This window comes from Pristiophorus japonicus, chromosome 21 (genome assembly GCF_044704955.1).
Source record: "Pristiophorus japonicus isolate sPriJap1 chromosome 21, sPriJap1.hap1, whole genome shotgun sequence".
NCBI lineage: Eukaryota > Metazoa > Chordata > Chondrichthyes > Pristiophoridae > Pristiophorus > Pristiophorus japonicus.
The window spans coordinates 89,893,605-89,908,780 of NC_091997.1; the positions used below are offsets into that span (position 1 = coordinate 89,893,605).

Genomic DNA, 15,176 nt, shown 5'->3' on the forward strand with positions numbered 1-15,176 from the left:
ATGGCAAGAGCTTCATGATGGTCAAGCTGTGGAGCATAAAGCAGACCACCACAAAATGAGGTGGTCTGGCGAGTACTGGAGGGCTCTCCCCCGAAGGGTCAGGGCAGTGGAACCGTCGCTTGAGCACTCTGATGGTCTGCTCGATGACATTCCTGGTGGTGGCATGGCTGTCATTATATGACTGCTGGCCATGATTGGTGGGGTTGTGGAGGGAGTCATCAGCCGGGTGCAGAGTGGATAGCCCTGGTCTTTGGTCTGCCACCCTCGGGTTTGGCGTGATGACTGGAAGATTGCTGGCACACTGGACTGGCGCAGGATGAAGGCATCATGACTGCTGCCTGGATTGTGGGCATTCACCATTGTGATGTGCTGGGTATGATCGCAGAACAACTTCACACTGAGTAATAGCCTTTGCGACTACGGAACATCTTAGCATTGTTACACGGTGCCCGCAAAGCCACGTGTGTGCAGTCGATGGCGCCCTGCACCGTGGGGAAGCCCGCTATCCTGGCAAAGCCACATACACGTTTGTCGTGCTTCTCTCTGTCCAGACAGAAGACAATGAAGTCCCTTCTCGGAGTACAGAGCCTCTGTGATCCTCCCAGATGCAGCGACAGACAGTTAACTGGGAGCTGTTATCTATGTCACCTGCTGCAGACTGGAAGGATACAAGGTGAAAATAATGAGGGTCACAGTGACCTTGAGAGCCCCTGGAAGAGCCGTGTTCGCCCTGCTCGGAGGCTGCAGGTCTGGTCGCAGGAAGTGGCAGAGTTCTGTGACCACCTCCTTTGGTGAAGCTCAGCCTCCATATGCACTGCTCCTGGCTTAGCGCAGGAAGGAGAAATGCTCTCGGGAAGACCCCAGGTGAGCAAAGCTCCTGCTGACAGCCCTCATGGCCCTCCTCCTCCTCCTCCCCCGTCTGCGAGCATCTTGTTCTCTTCTTCACTACCTTCGCTCCATGCCCAGTCATACTCGAGCGCGAGGGGGGGCTGCAAGCAGAGCCCCCAGGACAGGGAGCAAGTGGTATGAGAAGCCTTTAAATGAGAAGCAAGGCGTTCTCCGCTTGCAGCAACACTCCCGTGACCTCGGCAACTTTAAGCAATTTTAGAAAGTTCCATGACTTGCAGAAACTTACCAGTGGAACTGAGAAAGCACATCAGCTGCAGGGTGACCATAATGCCTTTGAGTAGCAGTGCTGGGGGCTCCTTCCTGCTGCTGAACGCTTGCTCAGCGGGTCGCGATTAGGAGAGGGCGTTAAGTTGAGCAGCGACGTCCAAAATGGCAAATCAGCGCTACACACTCACGCTCTGCCTCATTTCCATTTCTGCAAGGGCAGCGCTGCCAACCGGCTCAAAATGTCGGCCATCGCGGGACCCGTCGGAAGCGAGTTGGCCGCCATTTTTGCTTCAAAACGGGCCTTCACGACCGGCGCCAAACCCCTGAATTTCTTTATTTTTATACTGTGTCAACAAAGACTAGAGTGCGGGTGAATGTAGCTAGCTGATATGGAAGTGTGAAAAAGCCAAGTTTTCAGGCAATATAGGTTTGCTTCATCATTAACTTCCATGGGGCAGTCTTCATAACACTGCGGTTTAATATCACGAGAATCTGTGCTATTGCTGCTTTGATGACGATTGATTGACGCCCATCTTGAAATGAATTACGGAATAAAACATCCAAATTCACTTAAATATAGCTGAACAGAATATTTCCATCATTACTGCCCATGCAAAGTGAAAATCTTGGCATTAACCTTCCATTTTCCCCATTAAACGAGCAGTTTAATACTTCTCGGATCAATGGAAAACTAGTGCCTCTGGTTATAAAACAATTAACCTCAGCACAGGCAGCACCTTTTCAATTTAGAGTTAATTCCTGGAAAGAATCAATTAGTGTCGACACATTTATCTGATCATTTCTGTAATTGGCGCTGCAGATTAATTTTTCTTTTTGTACCTTCTCACCCCTCCTTTGTCTCTCGGCAACCATTAATTTCTAACTCCAATTTGCTTTACTGCTCAGGATTCTAACAGACTACCATCACCTCACTGCTGGAATGTTGTCCCCTCAGTCTTGTACTTGACACATAACTCACTCTGATCGCATTCTTCTGATAGGATTACATTTAACAGTCAAATAAGATGTTGTTATCGGAGGTTCCAGTGCATATGTAGCAAACTATAAATAGAGCTGGAGCGCCGGGCCCTGGAACATCGTGGGCGGAGGCATGGCAAATGAGGGTACGGGGCCCAGAAGAGCCGAGGGCCCAGTGTCAGCACGGGCCAGCCCACACTGCGATATGTGTGCGCACTAAGTGTGCAGCAGAGCTGGTCTCCAGTCGTCCTGGTTAACCCTTGCCACTGGACCAAGACCTAGCTCTGTGTGGTGGTTGGTGTGCAACGGTTACCCCACGTTAAACAAAAATCCATGCACAGGCATTTTCCACCCCCTCAATTGGGAGTTCAGGACCTGGAACATCGGGTCCTTCATTGAAACACCTGTGAACTCTTGTGGAAGCAAGTCATCCTCGTTCGAGGGACTACCTACGATGATGAGCAAACTAAATGTTGTTATACGAATTCCTAAAAATATCTCTAGGCCAGCTGGGGGAAATAGTGATGCTCTTGGAGAACCATACAGATTCAAATCTGCCACAGATATCTACTCGGCTTCAGTGGAGTCAGTCATTCGTTTAAGCAGTTTGGATGCCTACTCCTTTTTAAAACGAGACAGTTAACTCTCTCTGCTCTGTATCTGCTAAAGTGGTAGCAGGACACGGGAATGCAACAGTGAAACTCTCGTAAAGAAAGACTTGCATTTATAAAGCGTCTTTCATGACCACCGGCGTCTCAAAGCGTTTTAGTCAATTAAGTTATTTTGGCGTGTAGTCACTGTTGTAATGTAGGAAACGCAGCAGCCAACTTGCGCACAGCAAGCTCTCACAAACAGCTATGTGATAATGACCAGATAATCTGTTTTTGTTATGTTGATTGAGGCATAAATGTTGGCCCAGGACACCAGGATAACTCCTCTGCTCTTCTTCAGAAATAGTGCCATCGCCACAGTATCCCAAACTCGGAACTCCTACACGGCAAGTGAGCCCCAGGTGGGCAGAGGAAACATTTCAAGGACACCCTCAACGCCTCGCTGATAAAGTGCAACATCCCCACCGGCACCTGGGAGTCCCTGGCCAAAGACCGCCCTAAGTGGAGGAAGAGCATCCAGGAGGGCGCTGAGCACCTCGAGTCTCGTTGCCGAGAGCATGCAGAAACCAAGCACAGGCAGCGGAAGGAGCGTGCAGTAAACCTGTCCCACCCACCCCTTCCCTCAACCACTGTCTGTCCCACCTGTGACAGAGACTGGAATTCCCATATTGGACTGTTCAGTCACCTGATAACTCACTTTTAGAGTGGAAGCAAGTCTTCCTCGATTCCGAGGGACTGCCTATGATGATGATTCCAAACTGTGACAGAGAATAATACCAGAAACCGTCAACTCACCTTGGAGCTACCCTTCAGGTGGTTAATAGGATTCTGCTTTGAGATATTTATATCTTTGGTATTCATAGTGACAACTACTGAAGACTGTTTCTGCCATCAGTCACTGTGACCGCAGTTCATTGGCTTATTGCGGCACATGTGCTGGATGCTTTGATATCCATGCATCAATCAAAAAGCAAGAGGCTGGATTGCATCTAGGAATGCATAGGGCATGTTGTAACCTTATACAGGATTATGGGACATCATGAGGCTCAAGGGAACTCACTCACATTGCGTTAGTTAATTTTCATAAGGAATTTGGCTAAGTGGCCCTAGAGAAGTAGTAATAAGATATGGAGTACATGGCCAAATCTTGGATTTTATCTGGAATACGGAACTCCATTTCCAAGACCAGTTTCATCATAGGCAGTCCCTCAAAACAAGGATGACTTGCTTCCACGCCGAAAAGGGATGAGTTCACAGGTGTTTCAATGAAGGACCTAATATTCCGGATCCCGAACTACATCCTGAAGGGTGGAAGATGCCTGTGCGTGGATTTTTTTTAACGTGTTGTGACCGTTGCATACCAGCCACCACACGGGCTTGACAGAGCTAGGTCCAGTGGCAAGGATCACCCAAGATGACTGGAGACCAGCTCTGCTGCACGGACCTAGTGCGCACACATATCACAGTGTGGGGTGGCCTGTGCTGCCCCTGGGCCCCGATCACATCCCTCTACGAACTCTTGCCGCTCCTTCGCCCCGACCTCGCTACTCCTGCTGTACCTGCCCGCACTGCAATCAGCCGTCGCCCTCCTTTGGCAGCATGCGCTACTCCCTGAAGTGGCCTGCTGCCACACGCTGCTCCCGCTAATGGCCCCGGCCTGCTGATGGTCTTGCAGCCGGGACTGCGCAGATTTCCAAGACCGGTTTAAAGCTAGATTAGAGACTCAATGAATCCATCTTCTTTTGAAAGAAGGAGGAGGCAAGATTATCATTCATTCATAATGGTCTGTTCCAACTATGTACGAAATAACTGAAATGTTCCTTTTTGCAGACACTGTTGTTGTGCTTCAGGGGGACCCATCTGGGGATCGAGTACACTCGACTCACCATCTTGAACAACCAGTGAATGTATAGTGGCGGTTCGCCACAAATGCAGTATTATGGGATTTCAAAGATGTTGAACTCAAACTAAAAGGGGTGCCAGTCTCAATTATTGATTCAAATTAGTTTCAAAGTGTTCTGGTGTGTGCCAACCCAAGTCTGGACCTTTGTAACCACTCTGAGAAGGCGCAAAGGACACTTTAACCTTTCTTAGCTTTCTCCAGTTACAGCCAAGTCACAGTACAGGTAGACATGTAATGCAGAAGACACGTCCAAACAATTAGTTATGATTCAGGACTCCAAGAAATGCAACTGCAGAGCCTCTCCTGCCCCATGTGCTGTGATCCGGGAGAGAATGGGAGGTAGACAGGTGACAAAAAGTAGAAATAGGTGCAGGAGGGGTTGGCACAGCAGATACCAACTAATTCCGAAGTCCCCTGAAGAGCGAGTCAGAACCAATGGCACACATAGCTCTTTTCCAAAAACTCCCACCAGGACATGGCTCAAGCATTTGGCGACGAGCAGCCTGGCAGATGGCATTGACATCAACATCTAGAACACCGCAGTGGCTGGTACATCACAATGTGCTCTACATGGGCCCTTCCACCTTGCTGAAAGTGGATGACATTGTACAGCTGATGAGGTAAACTCAGACTTCGGATGACTGCTGCTGAACGCTGTTACCTGGAAGCCAGGTATAAAAATAGACGCTTGAATATTCAGCAAGCAGTGCCCACAATGATTAGGTTGCAGATAAACAAGGAGCTGCTGCCGATGCGTTGCACCTCTCAGTACATTTTGATGGGGTTTGGTGCACGCCCATATAATGGTCAGAAATAGCAGCAACGCACAGGTACGTTTCATCCCGAATTGTGCTGCTCACCATGCCACTCGTGAGCAGATCTTCATATTTGCTGTCTGCCTAGTGAGGGGGTCACATCTGTGCTCATCCTCATGGAATTAGCAACTAGTGACTGTCCAGCTTATGGAGATGGGGTGGGAAAGACAAAAGGGCAACGCGGTCTCAAGATGAGATCAAAATGACTGCAAATTGACACATCGGTCAATGGAAGAATTGAACCGAGTCAACCTCTGTGGTAAGTAATCAGACACCTGAGCCATAGTTCTCCATACGACAGAGCTGATTGAGCATCCAGTATAGCTCATACTGAGACCTAAAAGGATAGGCCCATTACTGGTATTATTTCAACTTGGCTTCACATAACCTATAAAGACAATACTCTACATTGTTCACATGCCTGACACAAGACTCCCAAAGCAAGCGCTCTACTCGGAATTCCTACATGGCAAACGAGCCTCAGGTGGGCAGAGGAAACGTTTCAAGGACACCCTCAAAGCCTCCCTGATAAAATGCAACATCCCCACCGTCACCTGGGAGTCCCTGGCCAAAGACCGCCCTAAGTGGAGGAAGTGCATCCGGGAGGGCACTGAGTACATCGAGTCTCGTCGCTGAGAGCATGCAGGAAGCAAGTGCAGGCAGCGGAAGGCACGTGCGGCAAACCAGTCCCACCCTCCCCTTCCCTCAACCACTGTCTGTCCCACCTGTGACAGAGACTGTAATTCCCGTATTGGACTGTTCAGTCACCTGAGAACTGACTTTGAGTGGAAGCAAGTGTTCCTCAATTCCGAGGGTCTGCCAATGCTGATGACGATGAAAAGGTAGGACAATCCTGGCTGGACAAATTTACAAGCACACTCTTCAAGTGAGTTTCGTGGTTTCAGCTGGGTATTCTCCAGGGGTAAACCAGTGCACACTTAAGAATCCCCAAACATTGGCTTTTGGCAACTTATTCAAGGAGGGATATACTTGCATTGGAGGCACTTCAGAGAAGGTTCACGAGGTTGATTCCTGAGATGAAGGGGTTGTCTGATGAAGAAAGGTTGAGCAAGTTGCTCCTATTCTCAGTGGAGTTTCGAAGAATGAGAGGTGATCTTATTGAAACGTATAAGATTCTGAGGGGGCTTCATAGGGTAGATGCAGGGAGGAAGTTTTCTCTCATGGGGGAAGCTAGAACTAGGTTCAGAATAAGGGGTCGCCCATTTAAAACTGAGATGAGAAGGAATCTCTTCTCTGAAGGTTGTAAATCTGTGGAACTTTCTACCCCAAAGCTGAGGAGGCTGGGTCATTGAATATATTTAAGATGGAAATAGATTTTTGAACGATAAGGGAGCCAAGGGTTATGGGGAGTGGGCAGGGAAGTGGAGTTGAGGCCAAGATCAGATCAGCCAAGATCTTATTGAATGGTGGAGCAGGCTCGAGGGACCAAATGGCCTACTCCTGCTCCTATTTCTTATGTTCTTACCTATGGATATCGCAGCAGCTTGTTTTGGAGATTCTAAAGGGTTAGATGAAACCAACTGGAAAGAGATTGTTAGTACATCGACACTTAGAATCAGAGAGCACAGGAGGAGGCCATTCAGCCCACCATGCCTGTGCCAGTATTAGTCCCACTAACCTGCTCTTTCCCCATAGTCCTGCAATTCTTTTCCTTTTCAAGTATTTATCCAGTTCCCTTTTGAAAGTTATTATTGAATCTGCTTCCATCACCCTTTCAAGTAGTGCATTCCAGATCATAACAACTTACTGCATTAAACAAGTCTCACCCCCCTCCCTCCCCCCGGTTCTTTGCCAATTTAATCTATGTCCTCCAGTTACTGACCCTCCTGTCAGTGAAAACTGTTTTATTTTTTTATTTACTCTACCAAAACCCTTCATTATTTTCAACACCTCTACTCAAGCTTCCCTTAACATTCTGGGCTTCAAGGAGAAGAATCCCAGCTTCTCTAGTTTCTCCCCATAACTGAAGTCTCTCATCCTTGGTACCATTCTAGTAAATCGCCTCTGCGCCCTCTCCAAGGCCTTGACGTCCTTATTAAAGTGTGGTGCCCAGAAATGGATGCAATACTCCAGATGAGATCTAACCAGTGATTTATAACGGTTTAGCATAACTTCCTTGTTTTTGCACTCTATGGGCCCAAGTTTCCACAAGAAAAAAAACGGGCGCCCCTCCAAGCTGGGCGCCCGTTTTTCGCGCCTAAAAAAATCCTCGGTATTCTCCACCTACTTACAGGTCCTCTGGCCCTCGGCACAGCCAGCACGAGCTGTGGGGGGGGGGGGTGGAGCCAGGTCCCGGCGCTGTAAACAGTGCCGGGACCTCTGCACATGCGCGCTACAGTCGGCACGCAAGTGCAGTAGCTCCAGGCGCCGAACTGTGTGGGAGGGGCCCGAAGCACGCAGCCCCTAGCCCTGGCTGAATGGCCTCACTGGGGCTGCGTGAATAAGGCTCCTCCCACGGCCAGCTCCTGCTCCCCTCCGCGACCAGAACCGACCCGACACCCGCTCCCCTCCCCCGCCGACCAGACCCCCGCTCTCCCCCCCCCCCCCCGACCAGACCCCCGCTCTCCCCCCCCGCTGACCAGACCCGCCCCCCGCTCCCCCCCCCCCCCCGACAGCCGCTCTGACACCTGCTCCCCCCCCTGCCCCGACACCCGCTCCCACCCCACCGACTGACCCGACTCGCGCTCCTGTTCCCTGACCCGACCCGCACCCCCCCCTCTCTCCCCCTTCTCTCTTTCCTCCCCCCCCCTCTCTCTCTTTCTTCCCCCCCCTCTCTCTCTTTCTTTCTTTCCTCCCCTCCCCCCCCCCCCCCCCCCACCCCCCACCCCCACCCCCACTCAGCGGCACGAAAGGCTGCAGAATTCTCCCTGGCTGAAGCACTTTCACACAGGTAGGAAGATGGTTTATTTAATCTTTTCTTGGCTTATAAATGTTTATTCAGGTTGGATTTATTTGTATAATATTTGTAGAAGTATAAATAAGGATTTATTGTCGAATTTAATGAGTTCCCTTCCCCCCCCCCCACCTCGTTCTGGACGCCTAATTTGTAACCTGCGCCTGATTTTTTTAATGTGTAGAACAGGTTTTTTCAGTTCTACAAAAATCTTCACTGGCTCCATTCTACTTTAGTTTGGAGTACGTTTTCACTGTGGAAACTTTCAAATCAGGCGTCAGTGGCCGGACACGCCCCCTTTTTGAAGAAAAAATTCTGTTCTAAACTAGAACTGTTCTACCTGACTAGAACTGCAGAAAAAAAAAAGTGGAGAATTGCGATTTCTAAAATAGTCCGTTCTCCACCAGTTGCTCCTAAAAATCAGGCGCGAATCATGTGGAAACTTGGGCCCTATGACTCTATTCAAAAGCCAGGGGTCCCGTATAATATATATATTTAACAAATTGTTCTGCCACTTTCAAAGGTTTGATGATGTGAAGCTGGGATTGTGCTCCTTAGGAAGTGCAGATTAAAAGTTTACAACGTGTACATTTTCAACAACTTACATTTATATAGCACTTTTAATGTAGCAAACTTCCACGAGGCATTCCAGTTAAGAGTCGGACCCAATCAGGAGCAGGACAATTGATGGTGAAAGATGCAGTCGTGGAGGTTTTGAAGCTGGACAAAAATGTAGCATGGTGGACAGGTTTGAGAGAGTTGCAGAGAGTACGGAAGCAAGGTAGGAGGCTCTGCCTTCGATGGTAGTACAGAGGGAGTAAGGAATACACGGCAGACCAGTGTTGGGAGAGTGGAGGGTATGAGCAGGGCGCAGGACTGGAAGAGGCTGCAGAGATGGGGACGCTTGAGGCCATGGAGTGAGTTGTAAATGATTGAGGATTTTGAAGTCAAGGTACTTAAGAATGTGCAAAGACAGCAGTAAAAGGGGAGGTGAAGGTGATTGTGCAGAGCAAGGTACAGGGAATGTGTTCTGAAGGCTGGCAGGGAGGGCATTAGAAAAATAGAATTTGGAGGGGATGTAGGCATGAATGAGGGTTTCAGTGGCGATGAGGATGAGGAAGGGACGGGGACGAGTGATATTTCAGAGGTTGGAGTCGGCAGTCCCAGTAACAGACTAGATGCAGCATTTGCAGCCCAGATCAGGTCACTGAAGTTGCGCACCATCGGGTTGAACTCGAGTGGCATCCAGGAAAGGTGCTGGGATCAGAGGCCAAGGCATGAAGCGTCTGATACGGTCTGAACAAGATGGCTTCGGGCTTGCCAAGATTAAGCTGCAAAGAGTTCTAGCTCTTCCATCATTAGGTGTTAGACAGACAGCAACAATCCTGGAATCAAGGATGGTACTGGAAAGATAAATCTAGGTATCACTGGCATATATACGAAAACTGACCCCACGCTCGTCATTAATGTAACTGAAGGGAAACGTATCGGCAAAGAAATGGGATGGGTAAAGAACAAAATGGACCCTTGGGGCACCGCGGAGAAGGAACCATCGCAGATGTGCTCGCTGCCTTTGAGACAGGATGGCTTGGAATAGCTGGAGAGCAGTGTCTGGAGTCAGATTACACAGGAGAGGCAGTGGAGGCGAATGATTTGTTGATTGTCATAAACCACAGAGGTTGGAGATGAATAATGCATCATAATCACCATCATTGTCACAGAGTGTCAATGACTTTGACTAGGATGCTATCTGTGCTGCGAGTAAGACAGAAGCCAGACTGAAAGGATGTCTACAGGGAGTGCTAGATATGAAGTTGGTTTGCAACAGCACATTCCCGATAATTAGAGGAAAAGGGGAGGTTGAGGACAGGGGAAGCTTTGAGAGTAAATTCTTTTTTTTTAAAAAGGCATGGGGTAATTATAGCAGTTTTGAAGGAGGAACAGTGCCCGAGATGGGGAGTGGAGAAGTAGTCGAGTGAGCAGAAGCCGAGTTAGGAGCCGATCAAGGAAGCACGATGCAGTACAGGGGAACCTTCATTGTAAAACACTAATTTTCAGTGTGCTCTCCCCCACATTATCATCAATATGGGATGGAGGTATTACAGTCCTAAAGTCACTGGAAAAAAATCTATATTTGAAGTTATTAGCAAAAAGATTTATTTTACTGTTGAACCTCTAATTTAAATATAGATAGATAAGAGAAGACTGTAATTACATTGCAAACAGCCCAAGTTCATCGTGAAACATGGAGTCAGCATGAAGATATTTAGCCACAAGCTTACGCTCACCTCCAACATGTAACGCAGACTATACGGCAGAAGATTCCGGAGAGTAACTGTGGGGTGGAGGTGAATGATGTAGGCCGGATCCCACTCATCTTCACCATGCTTACTGATAAAGTTCAGTTCATCCGGAACTGCAATGGTGTTTACTATGAGAGGTAGGAAGCTGATCTCAGTTGAAGGACATTGCAGCGTACATCTGATCTCTGTGCTCCTGTGAAGCTCTTCCTTCCATGTAATATATGTTGTTGATTCTTTGAATTGATCCGCCAGCTCTCCTGATGGTTTTAGGAATAATTGGCATCTTCAAAAAAATATATATAAATGATTATTTTATAAAATGCAGCAATATTGTGTACATACGAACATACAAACAGGTAAAGTCCATCCAGCCTTTTCCGCACAATTGAGATATTTTGTGTATCACAATATCTACACTCCATCCCACCCAAAACCATGTAATCTCCTAGAAGAGGCAAAAACACAGATAAAAAACCCCAGGGCAACTTGGGGGAACAAATCTGGGAAATTCCTCTCCAACCCATCGAGGCAATGCAAACTAATCCAGACGACCACTCAGGCCCTGAATTCCCTAAAGTACCTACCTTCTCTAAGAGATGCTCTCCGCCCCAGCCAGAAACAGGACCAGCTCGCGCTTGAAGGAATTCAGCCAATCAGTGTTCACCGCACGGACTGGCAGCCTGTTCCAGAGGCCCACTGTTCTCTGGGAAAAGGACCTACACTTATCCTATACCTGAAGTGAAATTGTAATTCATCATCATAGGAGGTCCCTCGAACGAGGATGACTTGCTTCCACGAGTTCACAGGTGTTTCGATGAAGGACCCGATGTTCCAGTCCTGAACTCCAACTGAAGGGGTGGAAGATGCCCGTGTGTGGATTTTAACATGGTGTGACCGTTGCACACCAGCCACCACACAGGCTTGACAGAGCTAGGTCTTTATTCAGTGGCAAGGGTTAACCAGGATGACTGGAGACCTGCTCTGCTGAACGGACCTAGTGTGCAAACATATCGCAGTGTGGGCAGGCCCGTGCTGCCCCTGGGCCCTCGGCTCTTCTGGGCCCCGTACCCTTATTCGCCGCACCTCCGCCACAAACTCTCGCCGCTTCTCCGCCACGATCACCCACCAAATCTCAGCCACGATCCCTCATCACTCCTCCGCCCTGATCACTAGTCACAAGTTCGCCATGACCTTCCCGCTCCTCCACTGTACCAGGGCCCTGCTGATGCTCCTGCCCACACTCCAAACGGCGACCTGGGTCCTGATGACGTCACCCAGTCGCCCACCTCAAAGCTGTCGCACATTTGTATCAGCTCGAGCTGGAAGCTGCAGTGGCCACTCCAGCTCTTATCCTCCCGACCTGCGGTGTCCTCTCGCAGCTCGGGGTGGCCCACTGTAATTAAAGTCTATACTAAATATACGAGCTGCTCTCTCATAGCATCGCCTAGGGCTTGGATGGGTTATAATATTTAGCAGCTATGGCAGAGTGGTGTGTAACCTGGCCTGTTCTTTTACAGCCATCATCCCAGTCCTTGTTCCTGCTTGTAAGCTAGAGAGGTCAGAGTGCAATTTAATTTTCTTGTAAAGTTACATATTCAGATCAGAAGAACGCACGCGCAAACAAACACGACAAATATATTAAAAAGGGAGAGAATTTCCTGGGTCCATAGCCAGATGGTGTGAATATCGAAAATTTGGGCAGGTTGGTGAGCAGGCCATTAAAGGAACCAACCCAATATCCTACAATTTACATTAGGCAGGCAGGTTCCTTTAGAGCTGTGCATGCTGACCCGTCCAATTTTCCCAACATTAGCTGTGCCCAGATATTCCAGTCCCCTTAAAAGTTGTGACTACATGAGCAGTTCCTGCAAATATAACAGTTACACTTCATGTAAAAAAAAAAGACTTACATTTATATACCGCCTTTCACGACCACTGGATATCTCAAAGCACTTTACAGCCAATTAAGTACTTTTGAAATGTAGTCACTATTGTAATGCAAGAAACGCAGCAGCCAATTTGTGCACAGCAAGCTCCCACAAAGATTTTAGATGCTGGGTCTGTTTTCTTTGGAACAGAGGAGACTGAGGGGAGATCTGATTGAGATGTGTAAAATTATGAGGGGCCTGGATAGAGTGGATAGGAACCAGGGGGCACAGATTTAAAGTAATTGCGAGGAAGTAGAGAGATGATGAGAGGGAAAATTTGTTTACCCACAGGATGGTGGGGGTCTGGAACTCACTGCCTGAAAGAGTGGTAGAGGCACAAAGCCTGCCCACATTTAAAAAGTACTTGGATGTGCACTTAAAGTGCCATAACGTACAGGGCTACAGACCAAGAGCTGGAAAGTGTGATTAGGCTGGATAGCTCTTGGTTGGCCAGCGTGGACACGGTAGGCTGAAATGTAAATATGTGCTGTAAATTTCTATGACTCTATGACAACAGCAATGTGATAATGACCAGATAATCTGTTTTTGTTATGTTGATTGAGGGATAGATATTGGCCAGGAGACCGGGGAGATAACTCCCCTGCTCTTCTTCGAAGTAGTGCCATGGGATCTTTTACGTCCACCTGCAAGGGCAGATGGGGCCTCGGTTTAATGTCTCATCCAAAAGGCAGCCCCTTCGACAGTGCAGCGCTCCCTCAGCACTGCACTGGAGTGTCAGCCTAGATATATGGGCTCAAGTTGCTAGAGTGGGACTTGAACCCACAACCTTCTGACTTGGAGGAGAGTGTGCTACCCACTGAGCAACAGCTGACACTATTGCAGTCACAGTTTTGCATCAACTGTGCGATACACTAAAATGGCAATTTGTAGCCCAATATTGTTTTGTTTTGGAGATGGGATATGTTGATGATGATTCTGGGGTCTGGCAGCACTTGGTGCGGATAAGTTGTCAAGTCCAAGTCACATGACCCCAGCCTGTCATCCTGCCCCAGTCACAGCTGCCTCACCTCCCCGCTCCGGATAACATGACCAACGTAAGCTGATGTTTCATTAGTTTCCTACCTGTAGGAATCTAAAGGCACATGGAACTCCTCTTCAGGATTAGCAATACCGATAGGCTCCAATAACCGGCCACCTGGAACAAACTTGTAGACTATAAAGGAGACGGAGAAGTGGTTCTTGATCTAGACACGGGAAAAAAACACACTAAGGTTTCCTATCATTTATAAACACCATCTCGAACTGCACTTTGTCTAATTTCAGATGTTTCACTAGAATGCCTTCATTAACAAATTGCGATAGATTTAATTTGCTTAACCCCCAAGATGGCACATAAAACTCTGTTTTAATACCCCGAGATAGGACGATCAAAAACCTATAAGCATATGAATATGATCAGCATTTAAACAACCTTGCACCTTATAACACTTAAATCAGTCATACCCCCACAAAGGTTCAAAAGTCCAGGCTATACATTACCAATCAACAATGTTTTCACAAAACAACATGTTCGGATCAATAATATTAAAGCTGATTAATTTTAGATTGTTTCCTCAGCCCTCTATCAATGCTGCTAGAGACACATCCCAGTTACATAGGCCCTGAAAACTAAAGTTAGCAGGGCCAAGGGTTAGGGATCTGTAATATCTAGTTCCACCCAGTGGACTACTGAGGTAATGCAGCCATTGCTGTTTACAACAATTGAAGGAGGAACAGGTCACCTGACAGGTTCTTGAAGTTATCAGCCATCTTAAAGCCTGTGTGTTTGTGACGTCATACAGAAGATATCACAGGATCCACTGGAGTTGTCAGGGGTATGGCTGGGCTTTAACCAGTTAAAACTCATCAGTGCAGAAAACTGGTGTGCTTCCCAGGGCTTATCCTTTGCAGGCAATACCATGCAGGGTTAACTGGATCTGAATCAGAATTGCAGCCCCAGCAACAGATCCATCATTCCAGGTTCTGTTAGTGAGCCAGGCCAGTCCATCATCCATAGTGCCCTTGTCTAGTCCAAGTATCAGATTACTGAGACACACACTGAAGGTTGACTTTGTTCTAACTATCCTTGTCAAGCAGATAATCGTGGCGTCACCTGCTTACCGCCCTCACACTAGAGGATAGTCACGAGTTCGACGACAGACAACATAGAAACATAGAAATTTACAGCGCAGAAGGAGGCCATCTTGGCCCATCGTGTCCGTGCCGACCGACAAAGAGCCGCACGGTCCTCGATCAGCAGTCCTGAAGGTTACATATAAACCTATGAACAATGAACAATGGCAGAAAGGTAAAGAGCACCCAGCCCAACCAGTCCGCCCCACACAACTGCGACACCCCTTATACTGAAACATTCTAAACTCTACCCCAACCGGAGCCATGTGATCTCCTGGGAGAGGCAACAACCAGATTAAAAACCTAGGCCAATTGGGGGAAAAAAAAAAAAAAATCGGGGAAAATTCCTCTCCGACCCATCCAGGAACCGAAACTAGTCCAGGAGATCACGCTGGCCGTATTCGATTCCTGCAGGACAAGTGCAGGGCTCTTGAGCTCTTACCAAGTGGAAAGCAGATACCAGAACTCTGCACAA

At 48.1% G+C, this 15,176-nt stretch overlaps 1 protein-coding gene across 2 annotated transcripts in view; it reads right to left on the bottom strand.

Moving 5' to 3' along the window:
• vps13c (vacuolar protein sorting 13 homolog C) overlaps nt 1-15,176 on the bottom strand; it is a 385,292-nt gene that overhangs the window by 94,810 nt on the left and 275,306 nt on the right. For both annotated transcript variants that reach the window (XM_070865206.1, XM_070865205.1), the window contains 2 exons: nt 13,652-13,773; nt 10,626-10,923 (listed from right to left, as the gene is read on the bottom strand). In XM_070865206.1, coding sequence (XP_070721307.1) covers nt 10,626-10,923; nt 13,652-13,773 — 420 coding nt within the window. The remainder of the gene's footprint in view (nt 1-10,625; nt 10,924-13,651; nt 13,774-15,176) is intronic.